At 51.6% G+C, this 10,947-nt stretch overlaps 1 protein-coding gene across 1 annotated transcript; it reads left to right on the top strand.

The window, feature by feature from the left end:
- Nucleotides 1-6,925: 6,925 nt before the first annotated feature.
- On the top strand, nt 6,926-10,485 carry LOC122186338 (chymotrypsin inhibitor-like). The gene is made up of 4 exons (XM_042882900.1): nt 6,926-7,523; nt 7,912-7,946; nt 8,274-8,386; nt 10,319-10,485. The coding sequence occupies exons 1-4, from the start codon at nt 7,442-7,444 to the stop codon at nt 10,371-10,373; spliced, it is 285 nt and encodes a 94-aa protein (XP_042738834.1). The 5' UTR covers nt 6,926-7,441; the 3' UTR covers nt 10,374-10,485.
- Nucleotides 10,486-10,947: the final 462 nt, after the last annotated feature.

The following is a 10,947-nucleotide window of genomic DNA, read 5'->3' as shown; positions in this document are numbered from 1 at the left end:
AACGGCGAAGCGTTGGCGCGGGCTGACCGCGGATGTGGTGCGGTCACCACGCTGCTCTCAAGCCCCTCGGAGATGCGGCACTGAGGGACATAAACAGTGGGCGAGATGAGGTGAGCTGGAGTTGGACTGGCTGATCGTAGCGGTCTTTTCCAACCTCTGTGATTCAGTGATTCTATGAAAAGCAGCAGGACGTGATCTCAGTGATGCTGTGCTGACAGAAGCAAAATAGGAAGAGAACGCCTGCTGCCTCAGTGAGTCATTGTGGAGGCTGCACCCGTCTGTAAAACATGAAGTGGTGTGCCATCTCCAGGAGCAGTCTGGAATCAGTACAGTCCAACTTGCTTGGGACAGAGGAGTTACGTTTATCTGGCACAACAAGGAGATTAGATCTCGGCATCAGGCCTTTGACACGGTCCCCCTCCACATCCTTATCTCCAAATTGGAGGGATGTGGATTGGATGGCTGGATCACTCGATGGATAAGAAACTGGTTGAAGGGCCGCAGACAGAGGGTGGTGATCCATGGCTCTGTGTCCAGGTGGAGGCCAGTAATGAGTGGCATCCCCCAGGGCTCTGTCTTGGGACCGGTGCTCTGTAGCATCTTTATCAATGACAGTGATGGCGGAATCGAGTGCACCCTCAGCAATTTGCTGACGACACCAAGCTGAGTGGTGTGGTCGACACGGCTGAAGGAAGGGAGGCCATTCAGAGGGACCTCGAGAGCCTGGAAAAGTGGGAACAGGTGAACCTGATGAGGTTCAACACAGCAAAGGGCAGAGTTTTGCACCGACGGAATCCCAGGCATCCATACAGACTGGAAGGAGCAGTGCTTGAGAGCAGCCCTGCAGAGAAAAACCTGGGGGTCTTGATGGATGAAACACAGAATGTGAGCCAGCAGTGTGCCCTTGTGGCTCAGAAGGCAAATGGTGTCCTGGGCTCCATCAGAAGAGGAGCGGCCAGCAGGGACAGGGAGGTGATCATCCCCTCTAATCTGCTCTTGTGAGGCCCCATCTGCAGCACTGCGTCCAGGGCTGGAGCCCCCAGTACAAGAAAGACAGGGAGCTGTTGGAGAGGGTCCAGAGGAGCCACAAAGATGATGAGGGGGCTCGAGCTGAAGACAGGCTGAGGGAGCTGGGCTCGTTCAGCATGGAGAAAAGGAGGCTGCGGGGTGACCTCATTGCAGCCTTCAGGACCTAAAGGGAGCCTACAAACAGGAGGGGAGTCAGCTCTTGGAAAGGGGAGATAACAGCGGGACAAGGGGAAATGGTTTGAAGTTGAGGGAGGGCAGATGGAGGTTGGGTGTCAGGGGGAAGTTGTGTGCTGTGAGAGTGGTGAGGTGCTGGAACAGCTGCCCAGAGAGGAGGTGATGCCCCGTCCATCCCCGGAGGTGTTCAAGGCCAGGTTGGATGGGGCCCTGGGCAGCCTGGGTTGCTATGAAATGTGGAGGTTGGTGGCCCTGCCTGTGGCGGGGGGTTGGAGATTTGTGATCCTTGAGGTCCTTCCAGCTCTGGCCATTCTGTGATTCTGTGATTCTATCTCCTTGATCTTCCCGAGTGGCTCCCAGTCACTGCTTGAAAGTGCCTCTGCACCTGTGCCGCAAGAGGCTCAAGGAGAAACAGTAGAGGTGCATGACCACAGGCTCCTGCCTCCTCTATTTTCTCTTTTCTTACACATTTCTTTCTGATACCTTCTGGAAGCCAGCCCGATAATTACCATATGGTTTGGTTGAACCTGGTGTTGTCAGCACCAAGATGATGAGGCAGCTGCCTAATACACTAGTGCTGTCACTGCTGATGTTCTCAGCCATCATTCAACTAAGCACCTTCTCAAGTGAGCAAGCCAGGCTTTCAAAGCCTGCAGACCCTCTGGACATCTCTCATGGATTGATCAGCAGAAGGCAGCTCTGGCAACATAAATGAGCAGAGAAACCATTTTTCAGCACTTGCAGGTCAGTCTAGAGTTTCCACACTCCACTGCTATCAGGAGATACCAGATGCCTGCTAGTAAAATGTGTCTTTTGTTTCTTTCCTATTTGACATGGGTAATTGCAGGGAATCTTCCTGAGGTGCAATGACCTCAACTGTGATTCAAGGCAGAGTTGGTTTAATTTCCCATAATGCTTTAAATACGTCATGCCTTAAGTTTAGCAAGCAAAGGAAAAGAAGTCACAGCATGCTGCTGGGAACTGATGTCACAAAGTTGGGAAGTGTCTAATATGTAATTCCACATATTTGTGCTGCAGTAGCCTATATCACTGCTATCTTTTCCACAAGACAACTGTCTTGCCTTTGCTGAACATGGCTTTGGAAGCAAGGCAAGGGTTAAAGATGTAAAAGTACTCTGTAACAGCCTGAATCAATTCTATTATGCATAATTCAGGTGTGTCCTTGTGAGCACATGAGTAAATATGAGTATATACAGGTAAGTACGTAATGGCACACCTTCTTTTTTAGCACAGAGATAAGATGTTCTAGAAAACAGAGAATAAGGAAACAGAAATGCATTATTTATGGGAAAAAATGTGTGCATGCATACACACCCTTAGGTGCTCCTGCACTTCTGCCCTCTCCAGCTGCTGACTGTGGCTCTCTCTACACCAGCACAGCGTAATAAAAGTCCTCAGAGCTCTCGCTTTGCCACATCACCAAATCAGCTTCCGGCTCCCCAGCTTCACTGGAGTGATGGTGCTCAAGGTAATTTTTAGCCTTATTTCCCTTTACAAATAACTGCTGTGTAGCTACAGTGTCGTGCTGCACATGAGCACATCTGCAAGTCCACCATGCCTAATGACTTCTAAGTTTGATTTTAATCAAAATTGGCAGTTGGATGGCATCATAAATATCCAAACTGAGTGCTGAAGCAAGCCACTACGATGGCGCTGAGTGAAAGTTGATTGAAGGAGGTTTGCAGTCAGGCAGCAAATTATGAGGAGGAGGAGGAGGACAGGCGCCAGAGAGGGCGATTGCAGGCAGTTCAGTGATGGGATTCAGTAGGTCAGGTTGATGGTTGGATTTAAAACACAGGCACCTTCCTGTGTGCTTCCATGTTTCCCCAGGGCAGGGCAGAGCAGAGCATGCCCGGGTGCACCTCTAGGACAGCAGCATGGAGCCCTGGCGCTGCGACCCCACTCCTCACTGCTGCAGCTGTGTGGGCTGCAGAGCTGCTCTGCTGCAGGGCTGGGAGGAGGCTGGGAAGAGTTGAGCTGAGCTGTGGGACAGGCATCAGGCGAGGCAGGCAGACAGCAAAGGGACAAGATGCAGAGGTGTGAAAAGCAACATCCAGCTGTCCTTTGCGGGAAGCCCAAAAGAGTCAAACCAAGACCTGTCTTGTCACTCATCGTTCATTAATAGCAGTCTACTGCATTATTAACCTGGATAGTTCCTTTATCCGGGATGTTTGTAGAATCAGGCACCATGACTGAGTCTGGTGCAACCAAAATACATTTAACAGGGCTCGTGAAAGCCTGGCTGCAAATCCAGCCCGGGTTAGGTAGGTGTTGCACAGCTCCTTGTCAAGCTTGTCTTCTGTTTTGGATGGCTGCTGCTGCAGTACTTCCTATAGCATACAGCTCCAATTGCATGTTACAGCAGTCCAAATATAAATTCATTACAAGAATACTTGTCATTTTCACTAGTGTATTTCTTGTTTATCCACTACATTAGCTCCTGTGGCTGAGAGCAGAGAGCATTGTCCAGAGGTGCCAGGGCCTGACCACGCCATTGAGTGGCTTATTTTCTGGAGCATAAAATGGGATGTGGTTTGGTGCTACTGTTGACTTCATTTTGCCACGCATTTTTCACAAAGGAGAAATGTTGCATTAGCATCCGGATCCTCAAAAATAAGCTGTTTGCAGTGCTTACAGTACTGCTCTGATCCATCAGTATGGATGTAGATGTCTGTAGTGCAAAGACAGTAATAAAAAAAAAGACAGGAATCAACTGAGAATGTTGCTGTCTCAGCACAACTGACTGCAAACAACAAAGTTCACTCTTCACCTTTTAAGAGAAACAGAAACCAAAAGCTGCAGGAAAGACTGGAGAAACAGAACGGCTTTCATTGTGATGACAATGCTCTTCTGTCTGATGCCATGTGAGGTGGCTGCCCCTGGGTGTTTGTGAGTACATACCCAAGGATTTGGACATACATCACTCTTGTGGGACCATGGGAAAAGCAAGGCCAGCATCACCTCTGAGCTGCTAAGGAACCGCAGGAAAGCTGCAAATCCCCTGGGCAAATCTGACCTCCTTGGCCAGTTGTTCCTTGCCACAGAGGTATCCCAGGGAAGCGGGACCAAGAGCAGCTTGGGTGTGAAGCCACAGCCACTTCTGACCAGCTGTGGTGATTCTGGTGAGCAGTCAAAGCAGAGGAAAAGGTTCAGCAATGGATGCTGTCCCCAGCCTGCCTCTCCCCGGCTCCTGTGCCTCTGATGTCCAGTGCATAGCCAGCTCCAGTGGGAATCCTAAAGATGAAGGTGACTGTGAAGGTGAAGATGAAGTGCTCTTTTTTTCCTTTCTAACTTTCTTTCTGGTGTGATGGGGGCATGTGCTCTGTACCCCTCATGGGTTGCAGGAACAGGGCAGCCCTCAGTCCTGGTGGGTCCCCAGCATTTGCTGAGGGTAAATTTGCAAGAGCACCAGGGGGAGCAGCAGGACAGGATTTAAAATCCTGCGAGTGAGGCAGAGCAGAATGTGAGAGCAGGTATGAAGGCAACAGATAACAAAGGAACTGAAGGTGCTGGGCAGAGCGGTGACAACACTGGTGACGGGATCAAGGCCACGCTGCTGATAAGGCCGCTGTGCAGAAGTGGAGCAAGACTGACAGGATGCAGTATGGCTCAGCCACCCATTCCCCACAAGATGGAAGGTCTGCAAGCTGCACTGTGGTCCCCCAGGAAGTGCAAGTGTGATATGAGTCACAGGACCACGACTGATGCCTGCGACAAAGCTGGGGACAGCAGGAGGGGATTGCACAGAAATACCTGCAACGTGGAGGAGGAGGCTTAAATGCATGATTGTCTCTGTAGATGGAGCTGTGCAGCCAGTGCTGGGCTGTGCAACCAATGGGAACCTCCTGGCCACCTAAGGAAGGACTTCCCCTCTCTAACTCGAGGGGATGGTTGCTGGGACTTTTGTCAGAGGCTTCAAGCCTGCACTTGAAAGCAAAATTGAAAGAGGAGTGAGAGGCCTCTGAGAGGTGGTTTCCTCTGAGAGCCTGTGATGGTGGTTTCCCCTTTGTCACACCGCTAGGTGTCATTTAGCTCACTCTGTGAAGATCACAGCATCTGAACACTGCTGAGAAACTGGGTGCAGAAAGATCAAGCCTCATGTTGGCCAATGGCGCTGCAGAACCTGCTGCTGCTGGCACAGAAGGGATGTGGACGCCTATGCCATGAGGAGGGTGAGGCAGAGACAGCAGCACATCTGAGCTGCACGGTTCCTGCACTGCTCATGGTGCAACTCCAGGAACCAGGCCAAGCTCGGGACAGGCAACGCAGCGCACAGGCAGGGAGGCTGACAGAGGCCTTGGGGTCAAAGTCTAGCCGTTTTTTTGCCACTGAACACCTTGGAGAAGACCATGAAGGCCCCTGACAGCTCTTCTGCAGGGCTTTGCCGGGTGGGAGCAGCTCGTAGGACACTGAGTCGTCCTCTAGTTGAGAGCTGGTTGGGAACAGGTTGCCCAGCCGGGGTGTAAGGAGATTAATCATCACGTGCCAGAATGTGAGAGCTTCTGGCTTCATGAGACCATGTGTGCTGGCGGAAGGATGCCCTGGGGCCTCGCACACGTCAGGGCTGTCTCCACTGCTTGTCACAATGCCCATTGCTTTGTGCATGACCCATCGAGGATGGAGATTCCCCGTCTTCCTGCTGGTCAGGTTGCTCACCCTCCTGCGGAAGGCTGGTTCCTGACACCCTGCGTGAACTTCTCTGCTCAGGACTTTGTGCCTGTGGCTTTCACTGTGCCATCTCCAGCAACCAAGAGGACCTTGGTTCCACCAACTTAGTTCCTTAGTCTCCTTCCTTTAGTTGTAGGCTGCTGGCAGATCTCCCTTTACCAGACTAAGCCACCCCACCAGCACTCCTGTTCCTTGGGAACAACTGCTAGTGCAGTTAAATATTTACTTTACCTGTAGGATTTTCAAAGCAGAATAATAGTAAGCGTCAAACGTTACTGAACTGTGTCAACAGGGAATGTAATCCATGTACACAGCCATCTAAGCAGAGCAGAGGTGTGTTCTGAAAGGGGAATCCCAAAGCTCCTGCCAGTCCATGCTCAGCCATGCCTGTCTGACCACGAGGGCTTGCTGAGATACTCCTGCTCATCTCTGCTGTCCAGGGCTGGCAAGAACCACGCTAAGACTCAGGTAAGACTGTGGGGAAGAAAGGTCCTGAATGTGATGTGTCTGTCTTTTCAGCAAGTGCCCATGTGTACGCTGCACGTGTCTGCAGATCTTCCAGGCAGTTTTCTGTAGGTTTGTGTTGGCCCTTTGCACAAAGAGTACCTCCTACCCACTACCAAGGTGAAGGAGACGCCCTCTCCCTTCTGGCCTAGACTTAATCTTGCCATATCTGTCCCAAAGGAGTTCTAGTCAAAACTACTTTTCAGCTATGATGCTGACTTTCTGTCCAGCGATTCTCTTTTCCATCCTTCACCCTTCAGCCTTTGATCTTGATTCCATCAAGGAAAGTGTTGGTGGATGTGGTAAATTGTTTTCTAAGGGGCAGCAAGGATGCTCACATGGAAAGACTGATGTTGGACATTTTTCTCAAAGGTGAAAAAGCAAGGTCTTGTGGAATGGAGGTCCTTGCTGAAAAGTCCCCCAGTGGCACAGCCTCCCAGATCAGCCCCAACTTTTGCATTTTGCACATGAAGTATCCCAATCTAAAATAGAGATCCACATGATGTAGGAATCACAGAACCATAGAATATCCCAAGCTTGTAAGAGACCTGCAAGGATCATGGAGTCCAACTCCTGGCTTCACGCAGGACCACCCAAAGCCCAAACCCTGTGTCTGGGGGCATTGCCCAAACTCTCCTTGAGCCCCAGCAGCGCTGCCCTCTAAGGCACAGCCTTTATCTCACCCCCACCTGACCTCTTCTGATGCAGCTCTGTGCTGTTCCCTTGTGTTCTGTCACTGTCACCACGAAATGAGGAATGGCAGCTATGAAGCTGGAGGGTCGTCTTGGGGGTAATGTGCACAGTGGGAGGCTGGCTGGTTTGGAGAGGAGAGCAGCATTACTCAGCCTGCGCTGTGGGCCAAAGGGATTTTATAGCAGCCTCTATTGCCTGCACCTGGAGTTGGCAGGCTGTCATTCACCTCTGGGTGCACAGGCTGTCTGTTCCCAACGCACGTCAAAGTGCTCAAAATGCTGCTTTTCCCAGCGCCAAGATTAGCTGCTGCCTTCTGCTATAAAGGCTGCTGTGAGCGGAGTGAGGTGCACGAATGCATGCACCCATGCCAGCCATGCCCACAAAGGAGCTGCTGGTGCTGGCGCTGATGCTGGTAGCCTTTGTTTCTGCCAGTGGTAAGTCTGCTCTGCGGTGGTGGGCTGGGAGGTGTGGAGGGACTGAGAGTGCAAAGGGGGGCAGAAAGACACAGGATCTCTGTTATGTGGAGAAGAGGTGAGGGAGGCAAGGCAGCACAGCAGCAGCACAGTGGGGTGCAGAGAAGGACAGGAGCACACACATCCCACACTTCCTGGGGTGTGCCAGTGATGCATTTGATGCTCAGTGGAGCTCCTGGTTCAGAGTCCAGGAGACAGGGCTATGGGAAGGGGCTCAGAGACAGGTACAGGCATTCCCACCTCTGTCCCTCTGTCACTACCTCACGCTCCTGCCACCAGCTCTCTCTGGAAAGGCAGTTGTCACTTAATTCCCCCCCTGCTGAACTCTTGGATCTCTGCTCTGTTTCAGGGGCAGAGCTGGAAGAGGAGAACGGCCTGAGAAGGGTAAGAGATTTCCATTTGCTCTTGTTAGTGGCTTCAGATCCTATTGGGCTGCCTCAATGCCTGGCGTGACTGGGGGAAAGGCTATTCCCAGAAACTGCCCCAGCTTTGTGGGTCTCAGCAGTCTCAGCCCAGTACTGACCCCGGGCAGCGAGTCCCACCTTGAGGCACGCTGCCTCCCCCTGCTCTGTGAGCCTGCCCTAAGGGGCACTGGGATCCCCAGAGCTGCTGTGCAGCCAGCTCCAGCCACGCTTGCTGCTGCCCTAGCGCCGTGGGAGGAGGGTGGGAGCTGCCTGCTCTGAAGCACTCACTGCGGTTTCTCCTTTCCAGCCGAGGTGTGGAGAGATGGCTGAGCTGCAGGCCTGCCCCCTGCTGCACTTGCCCATCTGTGGGAGCGATGGGAACACCTATGCCAATGAGTGCTTGCTCTGTGTGCAGAAAATGTAAGCTCACACCTGGGCACTGGCCTCCAGGGGTCTAATTTTAGCTGTCTAAATGCAGGTGCTTGTCAAACACCGTGGGAAAACCACAGCCCACGGGAAGGACACAAGATCCTAACTGCGAGGTGGAGGAAGGCTTTTGGCATCCTCTGAACCTGGCTCTGCAGCCCTCAGCTTCACCTCCCCATGATGGTAGTGCCCAAGAACAGGCATGCGAATGCCCCTAGCCTTTGCAGGTGCCAGCCCCTTCCTTGGCACTGTGTTTAGGGACAGTGCAGCTGCAAACTTAGTATTCACTCACTGTGTTGGCAGAGTACTGATCCCACAGGAGAGAGCGATATTTATCCATCGGAGCAGCTTGCTGGATCATGCACTATAGGGTGGTACACCCCCCAAAATGTGGGGTCAAGAGTCACAGCCAGACGACCTTCCAACATAAGAAAAAACTGGCAACAAACCAGGTGCTCTGCAGAGGGTGAGAGAAGGTCCCCAGTCTGTACTGCCTGTGAATGAATAATCACAGAACCATAGAGGAGTTTGGGTTGGTAGGGACCTTAAAGATCATCCAGTTCTAACCACCTGCCTAGGTCAGGGATGTCTGCATCTAGACAAGGTTGCTCAAAGCCCCTGGTCTTAAATACCTCAGGGAATGGGGCATCCACAGCTACTCTGCGCAGCTGCTCCAGTGCCTCACGTCCCTCTGAGTGAAAAATTAATTCCTAACATCTAACCTAAATCTCCCCTCTTATAGTTTAAAACCTTCACCCCTTGTCTTGGTCACAATAGTGTGACCCGATGAAGTCTCTCTACAGGCCTCCTTTATGTACTGGAAGACCACTGTAAAGTCTTCCAGAGCCTACTGCAGGCTGAACAAGCCCAGTTCTCCCAGTATCTTCATAAGATGGGTACTCCAGCCCTCTGATCCTAGTTGTAGCCCTCCTCTGGACCCAGTCTAATGTGCCCATGTTTTTCTCAAGCCGGAGAAGGAAGATTTGGATGCAGATGTTTAGAAAGGTGCACTAGGTGGATAGCCTGGACAGGCACATAGCACCAGTAAATCCTCCCAAGAGAGCTCTGTCAGTGCAGATGCCCAGTTATGCGCATCATGGTTCCTTTGGTCCACAAAGGAACCACCATAAGTCTGAGGAGTAGGGCAACAGGGGCATCACGATGTTCAGAAGGGAAAAGCAGAGGGTTGCTTTGGGACAGGACCACCCTGTAATTCTGTGCAGGCTGGGAAATGATGGGCTGAGCGAAGATCAGGCTGAATGCAGATCAACAGGTGCTTGCATTTCCAAGAACACAGGCTGCAGGGAGGGACAACCAGATTGCACAGGAAGATGCTGCCACTGCTGCAGGGTGCTGGGCACTGAGGCTGCTGCATGCCATTGGGATATCGGTCTCCTGGGACCTGGGGAAACTGCAGAGGGTCTGCAAATGGCCACAGGCCTGGACCTGTGAGGAGCTGTGGAGGAGCTACGTCCAAATTCTGGTGGCTCTTGGAGTGGGAGGTCAAGGGGATCCAGTGCAGCCTATGGCCACAAAGGGAACGCACGGAGTCATGTTGCAGCTGCTGATACTACACAGGGCAACAGCCACAAAGTCCCAGAAAGGTTCAGATGAGACACAGGGGACAGGTGAACAGGGAGGGAGGGGTCTTCATCCTCGGGGGTGGAGAGGGCTTGGGCAAAGCTTCAGTGCTCACACTGCAAACCAGCTGGGATGAAATCGTCTCTAGCAATGGTGGGACCTGCACCATACGCAGGGAAGAGACCTCTGCAGGCAGCTGCATCTCTTTTCAATGGGACAGTGAGCAAGCAGTTTCAGAAAGGTCAGCTCCGTTCCATGGGCCAGATGTGGCCAAGGGTGAGTCAGGGAACACTTTTTTTTTTTTTTTTCCCTAGTTCTTTACTCTGTTTTTCTACATTATCCTAGGAAAACCAGGCAAGATATCCGGATTTTGAATGACGGGGAGTGTCAAGATATCTGAGCCTCCTGGTGGCCTTCCTGAGCCCGCAAATAGGTGATTAATTGGTGCTGTATGCTCTGCGTGCATCAGACATTTCAATCAGTGACAGTAAATAATAAAATTGCATACACAATCTTATTTCAACAGCATTATTTTGTGCCGGGCTGAGGGAAAACAGCACAAGCCTGTTTCCATGAAGAACTACTAAAAAAGTGCAGTCAAAACATTCATTTCCAATCTATATCACAAACTAGGCCCTGCACATTGTGCACTGTACATTTCTCTCGTGTTCCTGGGAGCAATGTGGGAGCAGTAAGAAACACACATAACAGAGATCCTGGTGAAGGAGGTGCTGTACAAACACAGCTTTTCTGAAGGAGGCAATTTAGCAAAGGTACAGTTTCTCCAATGCGGGAGCTGATGGCCTTCTCTTCAGCTCCCTAGAAACCACCTTCACATCCAGAGCTGGTGCTAGTGGAAAACAGCAACATCACGCTTCTTGTATCATTCAGCTTTTCATGTGAGACTGCCCCATAAAGAAATCAGCCCAGATAAGCCACAGGAGCACTAGAAGTACAGAGTGGAGATCCTGAAT

The sequence above is a fragment of the Lagopus leucura genome, unplaced genomic scaffold, assembly GCF_019238085.1.
Source record: "Lagopus leucura isolate 7727_CA_CO unplaced genomic scaffold, USGS_WTPT01 Super-Scaffold_100036, whole genome shotgun sequence".
NCBI lineage: Eukaryota > Metazoa > Chordata > Aves > Galliformes > Phasianidae > Lagopus > Lagopus leucura.
The sequence above is the reverse complement of the archived record's forward strand: the minus strand, read 5'-3'. Positions and strand labels throughout refer to the sequence as shown.

What these genes read in the sequence shown, in the direction of transcription:
- LOC122186338 (XM_042882900.1), top strand. Translation starts at nt 7,442, where the DNA reads ATGCATGCACCCATGCCAGCCATGCCCACAAAGGAGCTGCTGGTGCTG. An exon ending in AGGAGAACGGCCTGAGAAGG is followed by an intron (nt 7,947 to 8,273) that starts GTAAGAGATTTC and finishes TCTCCTTTCCAG; the next exon opens with CCGAGGTGTGGAGAGATGGC. An exon ending in TTGCTCTGTGTGCAGAAAAT is followed by an intron (nt 8,387 to 10,318) that starts GTAAGCTCACAC and finishes ACATTATCCTAG; the next exon opens with GAAAACCAGGCAAGATATCC.